Raw genomic sequence first — 17,663 nt, 5'->3', positions numbered from 1 at the left:
TGTTTTGTGTGTCACTTTTTCACTTCATAACAGGATTGGGCCTAATGCACCTCTACTTAAAATAAAATTCGAAGAAAAAAAGAATTCTGATATGGAACTCATGCATGAGTTTCACGAATTACAAAACAACTTGCCTTAACAAGTCAATATATAAACAAGAATATTTGGTCAGAGAAAAAATGGATTTTTTTTTTTTTTGGTTATAGGCATACAGTTGTTGTCACAGATACGAAAATAACTGAAAACTCAGGCTACCCTTTAAGTTTTAACATCTTGCCACAAACCAAAAGTCTCACCTTTTAAACAAACCTCGAATATAAAGCTCAATGCAATGGAACAAATCATAAGCTACCATAAAGTTCTATAAGATCTTTCTTTTCTTTTTTTCGTTTATTGATTTCATTGTATTTACAGCCACCTTCATTACACTATTACAAGATCAATATGAATTTGGCATGATTAAATGCGGAATGGTAAATTAGTTACATTTGACTAAATATATATGGAGTATTGGAATTTACTGGTTAATTTTCCTCGTCCGAGATTGCCTCTGGGAGTTTATACGTTGGAGGTTTATCGACACCCTTCCTTGAGTACTCCCTCCATCTCCGAGCTGCTGCAGCAGCTCTTTTTGCTCTCTCTTTCGCTCCTTCCTCTGCAATGATCATATGTCAACTTTGACTTACATTTAGGAGCAGAGATTGATAAACACTCAAATAAATAGTGGATGCTACACAACCGACAATGTGTAGTCACGCATTTCATTCATATATGCATTATATACAGCCATAAACAACCAAGCAGTTAACTTTAATATGACTGTTGTAACTATTATAATGGCAGATATAAGAACCAAACCCCCTCATTCCCATGTCTCTATTATGGAAGTTTTACTACACAGCACAAAGCATCCTGACTTTTTCCTTGTTAAATCCTACATGTTGCACATTGTTAACTTCATTGGGACTGTGATCATGTATCATTATAATGTAGAATTTGATATTAAAATTTTGCAGGTACTTTTTCCAAGGACTTCAAAAAACAAAGGCAGACAACTATAAACACTTCTTCTAGGCTAAACAAAGAACAAATTGCAATAACGATGAAGATCTGTAGTCAACAAACTAATTAAGATTCCAAATTCAGTTTAAATCCTTTTTTATTGCCTCTTTATATATCAGTTTACAAAAAAATTTACCATTATTTTAAGATCATTGTCTTGCTTCTTTTTTTGGTGCACATCCTTAGATCATGACTGCCACAACTCTCAAACAAGTGTCATCCAGATTCCAGAGACTGATAGGGCATTACTTATGTCCCAAAGAATGGTTGGGACACCTTTGCGATATGCCAAAATAGAATTTGGTAGATTTCTCTCACATGCGATTTGACCTCTATGCTCTATGTCTATGTAATTTTCAGCTAGTCTTAAACAGCATCAGATTGCATTGCAGGGGAAATATGCTTGGTTTCAACATATTACACTGCTGGAACCAGGGAGTGACGAGCATGAAAATTGAAAACCTTTGAGATATACATTTTAAAAGATAAAGTTGAAGAAAACAAGATTTTGTCTAGTAGCAAATAGTCATCCCGTGAAAAAGAAGGGGCTGCTAGTCTTACTAAACCCAAGGAAATCATCAAGGAAACAGATTGCTTACTACCTATGTAATCTCTATGGAGATACTTTATCATAATATAGGAATTCATATTGAACTACATTCTCTATGGACATACTTTATCATAAAATGTATAGAAATAGCCTATTTAATCTCTAGAAGTTACTCAGAAAGTGGCAAAGAAATAAATCAATGAACAAAGATATAAAAATGCTATTAAAAAATAAAAACTTAGCGAGAATGGTTTCTAATATGTCAATCAACAAACATAGACATTTCTTTTCACAAAATCTCTCATACCAGAATTTTGGGAGTCTCTGGGCTTGCTCCATAGGTTACTCCAGTATGATTCACTTTTATCAGAATTTTTCTGCTTCCTCATTCTCTTTTTAGCTTTTGCCTGCAATAAATTTTGGATTAATATTTGTTATACTTATTAACTAACAAAAATTTTAAAGTGCCCATTTATCTACCTACAAAGTCTATATGAAAATATAGAAGAGAGAGTATTAATTAGATGTTCAAACCACCCAAATTTCAAAAATTTACTTCCAAGAAAAAAGAGCAGTGAAGATGCCAATCCATAGAGAGAAATTTTTCAAACAGAGAATATCAGTGGAAACCATTGCTTCTTCTTCTTTTTTTCTTTTTTCTTTTTTTTTCTTTTTTAAAGTTATGGATCTTTATCTCAAAACACTGTAGGCCAAGTCTTAGTGCCTAATGCTTAGGGGACAGTCCCCATAATCTTGGCCTACATTTATCCTTCCCCTTTTAGTGTTCATAGTAAGTCCAACATATTTAAAAGTAACTTTTAATTGTTAAGTATCAAAAGCCTTTGGCTATATCTTTTTTCTAATAAGTAAAAATAATTTTATTCAAAATAGGAAATGGTTCGCATAAACAGAATGTACATCAAACCACCCCTAAAGAATAACAATGTCATATTCAAAAACTCTAGAAATCAAGAAAAGATAATGGGGGAATGCTGCCAAAGCAGACATTCAATAAGGACCTCAACAAAGATTGTTTGATAACATGATTATTACTCTCAAATTCATCAAACGTTCTCCTACTCCTCTCTTAGCAAATTGTCCAAGACACACAATGGATGGCTTTCCAAATTTTCAAATTTCTATGGCAGTGAAATTTTCCTTGCAGACACTCCCAACATATCAAGCATATTCTTAGGCATCACCCAAGATATCTCAAACAATACAAACACAAAGGGCCATACATCTGTAGCCACTGGACAATGGAATCACAGGTGCTCAACAGATTATCCACTACTCTTACACACGCAACACCAATCAATAATCATGATATTTGTTTTTGAAAATTATCCAACATTGATATTTTCCACAATGCAGTTGTCCTCAAAAGAAATAGGGAAGAAAAAAATTTGGATATAATTTGGGGGTGGTATAACTAAACTATTGGAGATATCTGTTCTTTTTTTAACCTTGAATTCATGTAGCAAATCCCAAGGCCATAGTAGTTTTCTAATAAAGTACTTTAGGTGCTTAGAGTGATTTGTAGGCCATTCAAAATAGTACATTGGGTTGGAAGTTTTCTAACTCATTGTTTCAAGGAAGAATTAAAAAATAAATAAATAATAAATAAATAAATAATAAATTAATTAATTAAATAAATAAATAAAAAAAGAGAGAAGAAGAAGAAGAAAGGAGGCTTTATTCAGTTATGTTTAGCAAAACAACAGTAGAAACTATTAGGTTGCTTTACATCAATTTAACGAATTATATCTTCTCCACATTAGCTTTTCTTCTAATAGATACATGATAAAGTAATCATAGTTGATCCAGTGGAAGCAGTCTCTTTTAGAAACAGCTATGATGAAACCATTCAAAAACTGTAAATGCATCTGCATAGGACCTTGAATGATTTAACTGAACTTTTGCATTGTGAGTGCCATATGCAACACAATCATTTTAAAAAGCAAGTTTCTGGCATTTTAACAAATGAAGAAAATGCATTCAAATGGACATAGGGAAATCTATCCCATGTAGCCCAACAACACATGATTCATGAAAGTTAAATTAGATAACAACTGCACAGAACATACTATAAGAAAAACTAAGCACGTACACATACAAAGATAATGCTTCATAAAACATTAGCTTAAAATAGATGAAGATTTCCTTTCAAGAAGAAAGAAAGAGGAAAAAAAAATTTAAGAGTTCGTACCAAAACTTTTGCTTGCCTCTTTTCCCACCGAGTATTTGCCTGCCACATTAGCAAGTGTAAATAAAATAAAATGAACAAAGACAGTAAAACAGGGCAGCAGCTGAAACTTTGTCAACTCAATGATCTTTTAAGAAGCAGAAGATCAAAAGAAGAGTTAACTGGGGAAAAAAGTACAAAAATATAAGATAAAAACTAATTCTTATCTCACCATAGATTCATCACCTCTTGAATATAACATTACTGTCTCAAAATACCCTTTCTCTTGCATAACTCTTGTATACTCCCCATGTACTAAGGCTATATCCTTTCCTTCTTTTAATGTTCTTACTTGAAAAACATATGCACACAAAATATAAAACAAATTGTTCCAAGATAAACAAGTGATGAATTAGTTCCTCGAATTCAACTGGCTAGATCAAACCAATCATGGTATAACCCACTACAGTTTTTAAATATCCTAGGCCATATTATGGGGAATGATCCAGTTTAAATTCTCTCCTAATGAGAAGGTTATGTTGGTCCTTTTATGGTTATTGAAGGTAGAGAATCCCTAGTGTGAGAATAAACAGAGTTCCAGGAGTAATCAAGGCTAGGGTTTTGAGAGTGGAAGGCAGCTCTTGTAACTTGCTATGTATTGGTTTGTTAGTGAAATTTGAGCACTGTCTGCAGCAACAAATGCTATTCACAATATCAGTTTAAACGAAGCAAATTTAATCATTAGTAAAGCCGAAGTCAATGAGGGTACTGCTATGAAAAAATTAAAACCTCGAGCTCGAGGGTGTATTTTTTGATCTGCGACCTAGCCCTGCAGCTGAACTGGCGAACTACATAAATCAGAGGGTGTTTCAAGTTTCCCTGTGGTATCCAAATATATATCTCTTCAATGAAATCAAAGTCTGGGTGACAAAAAGGATGAAGAAAGCTAAGCTAAGCTTTAATTCCAAATAAATTGGGAAAGAATTAGAAGAAAATATTTCTTGTTTTGAAAACCTCTTAAAATTTTATAACATCAGTGGCATTCTCACTCAGCTGTAGCACATTGATCATAATCTTAAAGGTTAGCTTATCAAAAAATAAGTAGCATTCTCACCATTCTAAAAACATCCACGGATGCTGTTCCCATTCCTGAAAGCATAAATGCGACCTGATAATCAATCAGAGAACCACAAGCTCTTTAACTATTCAAATGACAACATAAGAAAACAGTTACAAATACAGCTCATTGGCATTCTTAATTCATTGGAGAAATGAACAAAATATTCCTACATAAAACAAAAGCAAAGTTCTTCACACAAAAAATCCTGTCAGTTGGATATCCAGGTCAATATTTTGAATTTTAATGTAAAAAATGGACGGGAGAAGAATTATCAAATATCAAAAGATACACTCATGAAATATATGATTTCAAATCAAGCAACCAAAAGGTTTGACTAATATAGTTAATGTTATCTTATCGTGAAGCAAGGGAAGAAATGGGAAGTGGATTTCCACTGGCACACCAAGTGACTGGAGAATTACTATCTTTGCAGCACCTCTTAGCAAGTAAAGTTTTATTCATTCATATCCATTTTCTATAATAAGATGAATAACAATAAGAACCAACAGAAAACATTGCTACTTCATAGCAGGCGACAAAAAATTCCTCAACTATCAATGAACAAAAAAGTTCACTTTAATGCCCAAAATTAAATCTCTACATCGCATTGCTAACTGCTGCATTAAGTATGTACCACAAATCTGAGTGTCTTTATCCTGTTTGGTAAGAAACCATAAACTCAGGAAAAGAAGAATTCAAAAGTCTAAAGTTGGATAAAGTGGGACCACATTTCAAATCATAGTTATACAAAGTAAGGCTCAAGTGATAGTAAACATAAAGAAATTTCCCTAAGAGGTATGTAAAATATTCTAGGATCAAGAAACTATAAATCACAAGATAAACTTGTTAATAAACACAAAGATAAATAAACATCAAACTGAAACATGTAACAAAGGTTATACTCAAGTTAAGCAGTTCAACATAGTCACATTAAACTACGAAGCTAAAGAGAGCTATAAAACATGGAAAATAGAAACTAGATAATTATTTTTGGTCTTACATTTACTCTTTCAACTCTGCGCATTTCATCTTCAAGCAAGGATAGTTGTGCAGCAGATGTCCAATGGATGCAATCAACTGGGCTGAAATACAGAATGTTTATTATTTGTCTTAACATGTTTAGCATAGCAATTCCTCAACATGCAATAGACACCAAGTTAATGATTGCTAACAGGATAAGTTTTGTAGCAGCCTGAAGAGGCAACTGGTAAGAATAAAATTTTTATTTAATAAATATGCTCGTAAATGAACTAAACCAGAGCACAAAAAGAATCAATACATTGTACACAGATATCCATGAACAGTAGAACATACCAAGTATCAATTGCTTGTTGAACTAATTCAGGGTTCCCACACTGGCTGTAGACTCTGGCTCTCCCAAAGTCTTCCTCAATTCCAAAGACATCTGGGGCCACATTGGCACAATTTTTGCACCCTGTGGATAAATTAAGAATATGGAGATTCCAATGTCATCAAAACTTAATGGTTTCTACAAAATGCTTCTATAATTGCTACTGGGCGATGGTGAGTCACATTTTAGTTCTCCTATGAAACTTAAAAAGGAAAAAAAGAAACTGAAATAAAATTTGTTATCCTTTAATGTAATTGCTGAAAAAAAATATAACATTTTCATGATATTCTTGCTAAAGAAATTACGAAAACACGCTAGTTCTCTATGTAGAGCTTAAAAATTAAAATAACATTTTGCTATAATAAAATGTGTTACAGCAGAACTGGAGCTCACGTATTAAAATCTTAAAATGCACATAAATGGTAGAATGCTGCAATAGAATTTATGTACAGTGAATTTCCTTAATATCTATGAAGGATCACCTTATTATTCGCTTTAGATATCAGCATCAAAACCTGGACATGGTTTTTCCATTTGTAGTAGATATGAAGACCATTCTTGCTATGCTATATAAATAATTAACAAATTCTCAAAATATTTAAATGAGAGGTCGGGCCTTGGTACAATGACAAGTGCCTTCCACCAAAAGTGATAGGTTGTGGGTTCGAATCCAGGAATTAGCCTCTCCTACAAAATTTGGGGTAAGACTACCTATCAATCACCTCTACAATACCTAGTAAAAGTGGGAGCTTTGTGCATTGGGTAATGGGTACAACCTTTTTTCTCTCAAAATTTTGAAATGAACGCAATGAGGTAGATAATGCCAACATCAATAATAAAGGGGAGGTATGGTTACTTAGCACCCCAAGGGGAGGTATCTGATAAGCTATAAAATGTCAATTTTACTAGGCATTCCCAAGAACTAATATTTATTTCACATTTAAAACTAGAATTGCACTGTCCAGAGTCCAGGCATACCTATACAACTAAACTCATCAACAAATGCATGATCCTTTGGGCTGGAATCATCGACGAAAGGATTGACTGCAGTCAAAGCATACCCATGAATTTCATCATAAACCATTCGCTGCACAGGGTCGCTGAGCACCTGCACTGCAATAGTCCATTTATAGTACAGCCACAGCAAAAGGTTTAAATCACATTCTCTTTCAATCTTAAAGCATTTTACGTCAAATGGGAACCCACCGCATAGACCTCATTTATGAACATGCAGAAGTTTGTGGTCTCTGGATTGTCACCACTTAGGTCTGGATGGCAAGCTTTCATGCAATTGTAGTATGCTTTCTTGATTTGCCCCGGTGTGGCATCGGGAAGCTAGTCACATTGTGCAAACAATGATAACAAATTTTGAAGGGCAAAAAAAATCCAGCAGTAGTAAATAATTACTAAGGGAAGAGCTAGACAAAAGTATCATTAGGAATTGAATGTGACCTTGGATAAACAATTTAATTTGCAATCTAGACATGCACAAATGAGGATTGACAAAGACTATCTCAATAAATTACTTCCCCTTGACAAAATCATTTCCTTATGATAGAACAAGTCTATTATTTGCACTGCTCTAGTATTAGAAATGTGTTAACTAAGCCTCTTGCATAGTTCAATGAAACACAAAACATCAATATATATCAGAATACTAAATACCACTTTACAAATCATTTACCAGATTCTCATTTAATTTTGAATAAGGGCATCTTGAAATCCTTCTGACTTTGTACTTCCCATAATGTCAAGAATAAGAAGTCAAAAATTATCATCATTATATATATTCAATGGTAATCCAGCCTCTTGCATTTGAATTCTGGTAAAGATTGTACTACAACCTAGTCTTTGATATGGGAATCATTCCGCCCCAAGAATTAGCATAGCTCAGACCCACAATCAACATTAATTTTAACTACAAACTAGAAAACTAAGATGATTTGTTAAATAAGACTATGCTTATATAATGGTCTACTATACATGAACACAAACTCTAGAATGAACATATGAGCTTGATAGATTGGAAGTGCAAAGACCCCAACAGTGATGGCATACTTCCTGAGTGCTGTATGAGTAGTCTTGTACTTTTTAAAACAGTGACGAGCATCTGTTTGTAGATTTATAGGCCCTCTTTCTTTTAGATCCTAATTTCTTTTTTTCTTGTTTCTTTTGTAATTTTTTAGGAAAGCTGGCATTTACATGAACTCTCCAGAATAAGATCAGGAATAGTTGCTAATCACTTCAGGAGAAACTGTTCAAAATCCTAATCAAAGTCGTTTGGAGCAGGCTAACAATTTTCTCTTCTGTTGATTAGATTAGGACAACATATTAGCTAACAATTCTCTTTTGTCATTTTAATCAGGATGATTCCTATTCAAGAACAATTAGGAGTTCTGAACTGTGAGGGAATAGCATTTTGAGAAATGATTAGACTAGCATTTACGTGAAAAGATAGATTTAAGTTGAATTACAGAGTTCTCAACCCCTCAAATGTGTGACTATTCCACTCCCTCAACTATTGTGCACCATATTGTCATTGATTTTGCTTTAAAAAAAAAAAGTGAAAGACTGCTAACTCAAATTTGTTTTACTGCTATTAATGAATTAAAATGAATATGCTTATAAGGGCATTGCTCATTTCCTTCATAGTTTCTAGTTTCTATTTCCCAGAAGCTTCTCAAATAATAAATCAAAAGTTGTTACTTTCATTACAGGTACATGTGCTGTGTATGTGTAAGAATTCAGGAATAGGAAGTAAAACAACCTCTTGATCTACCTTTTTTTTTTTTTTTCGAGATGGTGATTTAATTATTTTACCATTATTCTAACAAAAATAAATTAAAGACTACTACTGACCCAAAAAAAAAAATTTCTCTCTTCTAAAAAAATGCATTTTTTTTAACTGATCTAACTTCAACGATATATAATTTTCACTCAAGAAACAAAATCTTAAAACATAAAATATCGATTTCCTTTTTGTTTTCCAAATTTTCTCATCAACTGAACATGATCAAAATTCAGGTTTTGGAAGAATTACCAAACCCAAAACCTCATAGTAGTCATCAGCAACTGAGTTAGTTGAAGCAGAGTTATCAGTTGCAACCCTGACTCTACCACAGCCTCTTCTTCTCTTGGCAGCACCACCCACCACAGTCCAAGGAGTCCTGATCTTTTCCAAGATACTCCATGAGCTTCTTGAGCAAGTAGTATTCAATAATAATGGGTTTTGGAATTTGAGAGCTTTTGTGCACACAGGAGAGAGTAACTGAGCCATTGGACCATACAATACAAGTGTGCAAGACTGGAAGCAGGAGATGAAAAATGGGAACTGCAAAGAGAGAGAGATATTTGCTTACTAATAAATAGTAGTAAGTGGGTGATAATTGAATATTTGAAAAATTTTGAGGAGGAAGAAATTCAGGCGTGAAAGGGTGTTATTGCTGACGTGGCAGTTTCAGAGCCAAAGGTTGTCCTTAGAATCTGGACGAACCTAAGATGAATCTAAAAACCTGTTGGGAAAGTATGTCTTGCAGGTTAGAGGCACGTGTCACCTCGTGGATAATTGTTTCCTCACGTTCCAAGCAACCTTTTTTGTTTTCACCCTTTTTTTATTCCGTCAAGAAAAAAGCAACCATGACTCTTGAGGGACCCCGCTAATCATGGAGAAATTTTGATGATTTCTTATTACAATTTTAGAGACAATTTTTTCAATAAATAATTTTGATAATTATAATCTTTGGTTTTTTTTTTTTTTTTTTTTTACTTGATCTTATTAGATTCACTTTTGTCATGTAATTTAAAATATTTTAGTTTAAATAAATATTGATTAAGCTGAACATATTGCTGGTGTTTGAATGAACGATTAAAAAAAAAATTCCAGTATCACTTTCAATCTTATTCAACTTTTTATTGGCGAATTTCCTCTTTCATAAAACATCCAAGATTACATTTTTACTTAAATAAATAAATACTATTATAATCAATCAATGAAATAAAATTTTAGTCATAATTTCCTGGATTTATAGCTTATATTCTCTAATTATTTAAATAGTGTGAAAGGGGAGGTGGGGTTTAAATTTTGTACTATAAACACAAAACACCAAAAATAAAATGCCTTCAACATTAGATCATTACTTAGAGCATCGACAGCGGAAAGGGGGAATGCCAAATATAAGGGTATTTTAGCATTCCATCCCAAAATGTTCACTCCATTAGAACTTGTAAAATGTAAGTATTGCAAAAAAAAAAAAAATACAATTGTGCTACAGTGCAATTCTAAATATAGAATTGCACTGTAGCACAATTGTATAATTTTTAATATAATGTATTCCCTCCATATAAATTTATTATTATCTCTCTATTTCTCCCTCCGTCTTCTATCTCTTCTCTCTCCCTTGTTCTTGTTCTACCCTCTCTACTCCTCAAACCAGAAACACCATTTTTCTCAAACCCAAAACCCTGTGTGGTGGTGGTAGCGGCAGAGGTAAGCGTGGTATAAAAGTTCCATTTATGTGGTGGTGGTGGCAGTGTGGGTTGTGTGGCAGCGTGGGTCTAGGTTGGTGGTGTTAGGGGATGGTGGATTTCAGTCATGGGTGGGTTTCTGTCGTGAGTGGGTTTCTCTTTGTAGTTGCCGTCGTGAGTGAGTTTCAGTCATGGGTCGGTTTTGGTTGTGGGTTGGTGGATTTCAGTATTGGGTTTGCTACCATGGGTAATGGGTTTGCACGGTGGAATGGTGAGGTGGAGATCAATGTGGTGGGTTTCAATATTGGTGAGATCGGCGATGGTGGATTTTTAGATCGACAAGATCGACAGTGGTGGGTTTCTGGGTTTCAATATTGTGTGTGTGTGTGTGTGTTTTTTTTTTTTTTTTTGTTGGTGATTATGTGGTGGTTGTTTCTTGTGGATGTGGTTATTGTTGGTGGTTTTTGGAGGCTTCTTCGTGTGTGTGTGTGTTTTTTTTTTCTCTGTGGTGGCTCTTTCTTGTTGTTGTGGTTGGTGGTGGGTTTGGTGGTCAGAGTTGTGGGTTTGCTTAGATTGGTGACGGGTTTGGTGGAGACCGACGTGGGTGGTGATGGTGTGGTGGTGGCGACTGTGGTGGGTGGTTGAGAGAGAGAAATGAGAAATATTTTTATATTATTTTAATGTGTAGTATGGTAAAATAAAAGTTGGGATGCTAGGTGAATTGTAAAATGGTATTATAATTGATAAAGTAACTTTTTGGGATAGAAAAATATGGTAAGATGACATAAACCATGTGGATGCTCTTAGAAACCATCACCAATGCATTTTTTTTAAATGATCACCATTTTATTTATAATTAAATTTACTTGCTTGGTTACAACTTTCAATGTCATATAATTAAATTTAACCAAAAAAAAAAAAAACGTAGTCATCTCATATTTTCATCCACAAAAGCTAACGTTGGTTATGTTTTTGTAACTAAACCAAGGTTAAGAGTCGTTTGATAATATAGCTCTAATAACGTTGTTTAAGTGTTGTGAAAATACGTGTGAGTGAAAAAGTGTTGCGTTGTTTAAATAACATAATCAAACACGCCCTAAATTTTCTTAAAAAAAAAAACTAAGGCTAAATTTTGGTTTTTAAATTTTTAGAACATCCACATCAGTGGATGAATAAATGTGTATAAATGTGCAAAATGAAAAAAACTCACTAATTTTACACATTTTGAGTAAAAAAGCACCCACATCAGTATGTGTAAACTCATCTATAAAATACAAGTTGCTACAGTACCGTGTAAATTTACATGGGCACTGTAGCGTGTCTATCTAATATCTTAATAGTTTTTTCTCTCTCCTCTCCACTGACTCTCACCTCCCTCTCTCTCTCTCAGGCGCACAACATAGCTCTCTCTTCTCTCATCTCATCAATTTTTCTTCTTCTAGCTTCCGCCAATTGCCATCGCCGCCGATGAAAACAAGGTCGAGCAAGCCGAGTCGTCGGACGAGTTCATCGCCTACAACACGAACGGAGTTCTCCGACGGGTCCATCGCCTAGAATCTCGTGGGTTTTGATCCATTTTTGGTTAAGCTTGAGGCCGGCGGCCATTGCGAGGAGGTGGTGGTGCTGCGAGGCGTTGATCTTGCTCAGGCAGGAGGCCTTGATCTCACTCTGATCCGTTGGTTGTTGGGTTTTTTTTTTTTGATTGTGGGTGTGGGTCGGTGGGTTTTGATCTTGATCGGCTTGGCTTTTCTGGGTGGTGATGATGGTGGTGGCTGGGTGGTGATGATGGTGGCTGGAGTGATCGTTGGTTGTGACGGTGGGTCTGTGAGAGAGAGGGGTAGTGAAGGAGGGGATAATAAAAAATTGTAAAGGAATGAATATTTTATTGAATAAATGTGTAAAATAGATAAACTGATGTGCGTGTTTTATAAAAATAAGTGTGTAAAATAAAAAAAATAAAAAAAAGTAGGTTTTTTCATGTAAAATAGGCGAGAATTTGTGGATGCTCTCACGAAAAACCTGAATTTAATTAAAGAGTTATAAAACGCGCGTACACACCGCGCGTAAACTTGTACTAAAATTCAAACACTATACTGTTATAAAAAGTAAACCCAAATTTCAAACGTTAACAACAAGCTCTGTCTGAAACCCTTAAAAGCTAAAACCCTCGGCGCGAAACGATCGATGTCAAACCCACGCGCCGCCGCTGGCGACGGCGAAGGAGAATCCAAGGACAACACGATCACCAAGGCTGCAGGGATCTTTGTATTCTCAGGCATCGCACTGAGTATTCTCAAAGCAATAATCCCTCTCAAAAAACCCAGAAATACTGAAACTCAGTCAGCTTACGAGTCACCACTCACTGAGTCAACTCAGCTGATTCAAGTTCAACCACCACGGCCTCTCCCTCCCCATGAACCCTTTGTCAAGGTATGAACTTCTTTGCTTTTTCTTCTAAATTTTGGAGAGATTTATTACTTTACTAGCTTGTTGATTATTTTAGCATTTTAGAGAGGCTCATTGTTTGAACTTCTGATTTTGTTTGATATTTTGGGGGGGACCCAATACTCGTGTGTGTGTGTTTTGAGAGATTTAATGTTTATACTTTTGTTTTGTTTGGTATTTATTTTATTGAGACACATTGAGATTACTTGTATTGTTGATTTGTTTTGTGAATTTGGAGAGACTTCTAGTTTGAATTATTTTATTGCTGTTGTGTGTTTGAGAGAGACCCATTACTTATTATTTTGAATTTTTATGGGGTACTTTTGAATTTCATCGGTTGCATTAGTTATTCTTTGTTATTTCAGGGGACCTATTGATTGTATTTTCATATTTTTGATAATTTGTAGAAAACCTTAACTTGTTTTTTAGAATTTGTTTCTAACATTGTAGATCATCATTGCTTTTAAGTTTTATCTGCATTTTTTGTTTTTTTTTTTTCACTTAGTTTGAGATTTGGAAGAGACCCTATAACTTTGTAATTCATTTTTTTTTATTACTATTATTTCTTGGTATTTTGAAAAGACTAATTACATTCATTTTGTTGAAGAAATCATTGTAATTTTGATTTGTTTTATGGTGCTGTTGTAGAAACCCATTACCTACATGGACCACAACTTGCCAGAAGTCCCTGAATTGTCACACAAAACAATAGAGATTGCTAAAGGAGATACTCTTTGGGGTCTCTCTAGAAAATTTGGGGTATATTTTCTCCCCTCGTGATTTACTTTCATAGTACACGCTTGTTTGTTTATGGTTTTCAGATAAAATTTTCTGGGAAAAATTAGGAACACTATTGACTGTACATTTACAAAAGCTATGCTTTGAGAAAAATTTATGAAAAACAACTGATATCTGAATCTTCTAATGTTTATGAAAAGTTTTCTCTAACTGACCCAAGTTCCCATTTTTCTGAATTACTAAAACAACATAAACATGGGGTTTTAAATTAGATTTTGATTACTTTTCTCAGAATTAAAAAGAGAATAGTGTTTTGGTTATGATGGACAATCAATTAGCAATCCTAAGAATCTTGTTTTACACCCATGGTTTGTCATTTTTCTCTGGAAACACTGATCAAAAGGGAAACAAAGTTTCCCCAAATAATGTTTATAACTAAATGAGCAGATATATAATTAATTATTATCATTTGTTACTGTCTGACTTTGAATTGATTTTTCTTCAACACTGATAGGTTTCTGTCAATGCAATAAAAGAGGCGAATGGGCTTAAAGGGGATACCATTTATGCAGGCAAGAAACTTATCATTCCATGATGTGATCTCGTGTTCTCTATATCAAGGATGTTTGGTGTCTGCTAAGCAAGATTTGGTGCTGCAATTGTTTGTCTTACCGATTCCCTATTTCAAATGATGTGGCTGTCTGGTTTGAGATTAGTGGTAGATTAACGGCTTCCTAGTGTAAAATATAAGTGAAAACTAAAAAGGAATGACCTCCCCATTTGACATGGGATTTTGTTTTGTACTTTATATCTCAGATGATCTTTTTTTTTCCAAATTATAAATAAACATCTACCTTGTAATTTTGATGCCAGATGCTTAAAAAGAGAAATGAAGATGGTTCTTGCCAAGCCTTCAACTCTACAGAGCTGCCTATAGTGACCCTGTAATTTGATTTATCATTTAAATGTTTTCTTTGTTTATGTATCCTTCTATGAGTCATTGAGACTCATACAGGTTTGTAGGATAGGCCCAGTTTCTGAGTATTATTTAGCAGTCTTTTTTGGAACTCTGATGCATTTCAGTATTGAATCTTCTGCTTCCATCTATTTACCTTTGCCTTGTTATGAGAGCCTTACGGTCATCCTCTGCCTTTTGTGAGTATCTTGGCCTAGGATGCGTAAGTGATCTCAATTATTTAATGCCAAAGAATGAGCAATTTGTGTGGTCTTATTTACATCTTAAGAGCAATTTGTGTGGTCTTATTTACATCTTAAGAACAATTGTTGCCGAAATTATTTTACTTATCTTCTGGATAGTTAATCATATATCTGAGCATAGTGACATGGCTTTTCTTATAATCAAATGCATAAATAAACATTCACTGGCATGCTGAATTGCAAATTAGTATTTTCATTGTGGGAGTTTTGAGTGTATCATGGCATAATTGTATGCGGTTGTTTCTGTTTGATGACATACAAATTTGTTGCACATTCTCCCATGCTGACTGCATAATACTAGGTGTCAAATCTTCCATGCTGTAGCACAAATTAGCTGCATATTCTCCCAAATATGCATCATCTATTTATTTTACCATTTCAAGTTGTTTATAATACACTTGAGCATGCTCAAACACAAGTATGTACCGATGTACAAACAAACAGGCATAACATACATTCAGTCATGCACAACTACTGGCGGAATAAGTAAACCAAAAGGGAAACATAGCGAATTAGCAAAACTACTGGCATGATAATCTTTACAATACAGTGGCAATGAAGACTTCGCTTTATAATCTATGGAAGCTGGTGAAGAAAATGCAATTGAAAGACCTTAGAGAAAACCAATTCCTGCCTAACTTCAATGATCCTCTTGATAATGAATTGATACTACTAAAGCAACTAAACAGTTCATGGACTTTTGAGAAGCACAATGAAAGGATGCAGGATTATGATAAGGAGGCATGATCATCATCAATTCATATGAGTAAGCATCATTCTGGATACAAGTCCATGATGTACCTTTGAAAGGGATGACAGCAAATATCACAAAATAGATTGGATCATCCATAAGTACACTTGAAGAAGTGAATATTCCCAAAGATGGAACAGGTTGGGTCATTTCCTTAGATGAGGGTGAAGATTGAGGTCACGAAACCATTGCAACAAGACAAGAAAATTTTGATTGGGCAGGCTAATCTGGCATGAGTGTAATTCATGAAAGGCTACCTACTTTTCCTACTTCTCTAGGGGGATTGGGCTGGAAGCTCTCCAGCAACCCAACTTTAGTCACTGTTCAACAAAAACATAAATTATTAGCAGGAGCAAGGCAATAAAGACACTACAAAACTAGAACCAAAGAGATGAAACAAGGAAGACTTCATGCAAAGTGAGGAGCTTTTCTCACTTTGCATGATTGACAATTTGTAAGAACCGGATGGGGAATCGTAGTTTAGGTGGTTGCAACTCAAGTTGCATTAGCAAGGGTACAGAATTATGCTCTATCAGGGTAGTTTTGGTCACTTTAATGAGAAAAGGATGCACCAACATGTGATTACTAATAAGCAATGACGTAGTTTGTGCCTCTACTTAACCATCACTTTGTGAATTGGCAAGAATTTGCAGTTTATGGGGATATATAGCAGAATTGGTTGGAAGGGAAATGCAGATTTCCACCAGTAGAATTTCTCCACTAGTACTAAAGGTTGTTATATCCCTAGAAAATGAAGCCTCAATGTCCTATGTGCATCTCTCCCGGCCTCAAGCATGCTTGTGCTTTTACTATAGATCTGTCTCCTTGGTTTGTTTTTTGTTTCATGGGTTCTATATGTAAGTGTACTTCTCACTTGCTTTTGTAATGGTTTAAAAAATAATAATAATAAAGACCTTTTATTAAAACGTTTGTTTGTTGCACACATTCATATACAGAGTCTTGGAAACATAATTTTAATTATAATTTTTAAATCGTGTTTCAGCACACACATTCCATGTACACCTGTGAGTAATAATCATCGCTCTTACTAAAAGACAAAAATAAACAAAGTAGGCAAATCTACATACATAAAAAGCAGAAATCATTTACCCTTATTCATTACTCCAATAAATGTTTGATAATAGCTTGTGGATAAACTTAGCTGCAGTATGAGCAACAAAGTTTATCCACAAATTGTTTTGCTTTTTCAATTTGGCCAACCTTCCTCTTTGCCTTGCCAAAGTTTGTAAGGAAGAGGCCCCTCCTTGTTCTTAGCATTTTATTTAATGAATTGAAGTTTATCAAAAAAAAAAAGAAGCTTGTGGATAAGACTAGAAGCACCATATAAACGCTTAAATGATTTTGTAAAAATAAATTAGCTTATTTAGCTAATCTCCATAAACTCCATTACAGATAAACCAAAGGCTCTCAATTAGACACAAAAAGTGAGTGTCTTATTAGGGTCACCACAATGGTCGTAAATTTTAATGCACACTCACTCAAGCGTCTAAGCAAGTGCTAGCCTCACCACTGACTCCTTAGACTTTTTTTTATTTTGAGAAAGCTGACTCCTTAGACTTGTTTCCTTATATAGTACTAAATGTGAACTGTTTATAAATTTCGTAGTATCCTTTTGTAATCTACAAAAGATTCATAGGCAAATCTTGGATCCCAAATGTTGGCACAAGAGAAAGTTGTGGTTCATGATTATCCACAACAACCCAAACCCAACGATTCCAAAGCTATCACTTTAGTAGAGGCTAAAAATTGAGATCACTT

The 17,663-nt window shown here is 34.4% G+C and overlaps 2 protein-coding genes across 2 annotated transcripts; one reads left to right on the top strand and one right to left on the bottom strand.

The window, feature by feature from the left end:
• Positions 1–349: 349 nt before the first annotated feature.
• On the bottom strand, positions 350–9,763 carry LOC142639200 (chaperone protein dnaJ C76, chloroplastic). The gene is made up of 9 exons (XM_075813325.1): positions 9,309–9,763; positions 7,475–7,603; positions 7,247–7,376; positions 6,232–6,352; positions 5,918–5,999; positions 4,912–4,965; positions 3,822–3,860; positions 1,920–2,019; positions 350–655 (listed from the first exon to the last, which is right to left on the bottom strand). Exons 1-9 carry the CDS (start codon positions 9,543–9,545, stop codon positions 525–527), a joined length of 1,023 nt encoding a protein of 340 aa, XP_075669440.1. The 5' UTR covers positions 9,546–9,763; the 3' UTR covers positions 350–524.
• A 3,052-nt stretch (positions 9,764–12,815) lies between these two features.
• Positions 12,816–14,837, top strand: LOC142638958 (uncharacterized). The gene is made up of 3 exons (XM_075813033.1): positions 12,816–13,162; positions 13,826–13,936; positions 14,430–14,837. The coding sequence occupies exons 1-3, from the start codon at positions 12,917–12,919 to the stop codon at positions 14,508–14,510; spliced, it is 438 nt and encodes a 145-aa protein (XP_075669148.1). The 5' UTR covers positions 12,816–12,916; the 3' UTR covers positions 14,511–14,837.
• The last annotated feature ends 2,826 nt before the right edge of the window (positions 14,838–17,663 follow it).

The sequence above is a fragment of the Castanea sativa genome, chromosome 6, assembly GCF_040712315.1.
Source record: "Castanea sativa cultivar Marrone di Chiusa Pesio chromosome 6, ASM4071231v1".
Classification (NCBI taxonomy): domain Eukaryota; kingdom Viridiplantae; phylum Streptophyta; class Magnoliopsida; order Fagales; family Fagaceae; genus Castanea; species Castanea sativa.
The sequence above is the reverse complement of the archived record's forward strand: the minus strand, read 5'-3'. Positions and strand labels throughout refer to the sequence as shown.

Coding starts and splice junctions, on each gene's coding strand:
- LOC142639200 (XM_075813325.1), bottom strand. CDS start 9,545: ATGGCTCAGTTACTCTCTCCTGTGTGCACAAAAGCTCTCAAATTCCAA. Junction 6,000..6,231: donor CAACAAGCAATTGATACTTG/GTATGTTCTACT, acceptor TCTGTATTTCAG/CCCAGTTGATTGCATCCATT. Junction 2,020..3,821: donor AGAGGCAAGCAAAAGTTTTG/GTACGAACTCTT, acceptor AATTTATTGCAG/GCAAAAGCTAAAAAGAGAAT.
- LOC142638958 (XM_075813033.1), top strand. CDS start 12,917: ATGTCAAACCCACGCGCCGCCGCTGGCGACGGCGAAGGAGAATCCAAG. Junction 13,163..13,825: donor CCCATGAACCCTTTGTCAAG/GTATGAACTTCT, acceptor GTGCTGTTGTAG/AAACCCATTACCTACATGGA. Junction 13,937..14,429: donor GTCTCTCTAGAAAATTTGGG/GTATATTTTCTC, acceptor CAACACTGATAG/GTTTCTGTCAATGCAATAAA.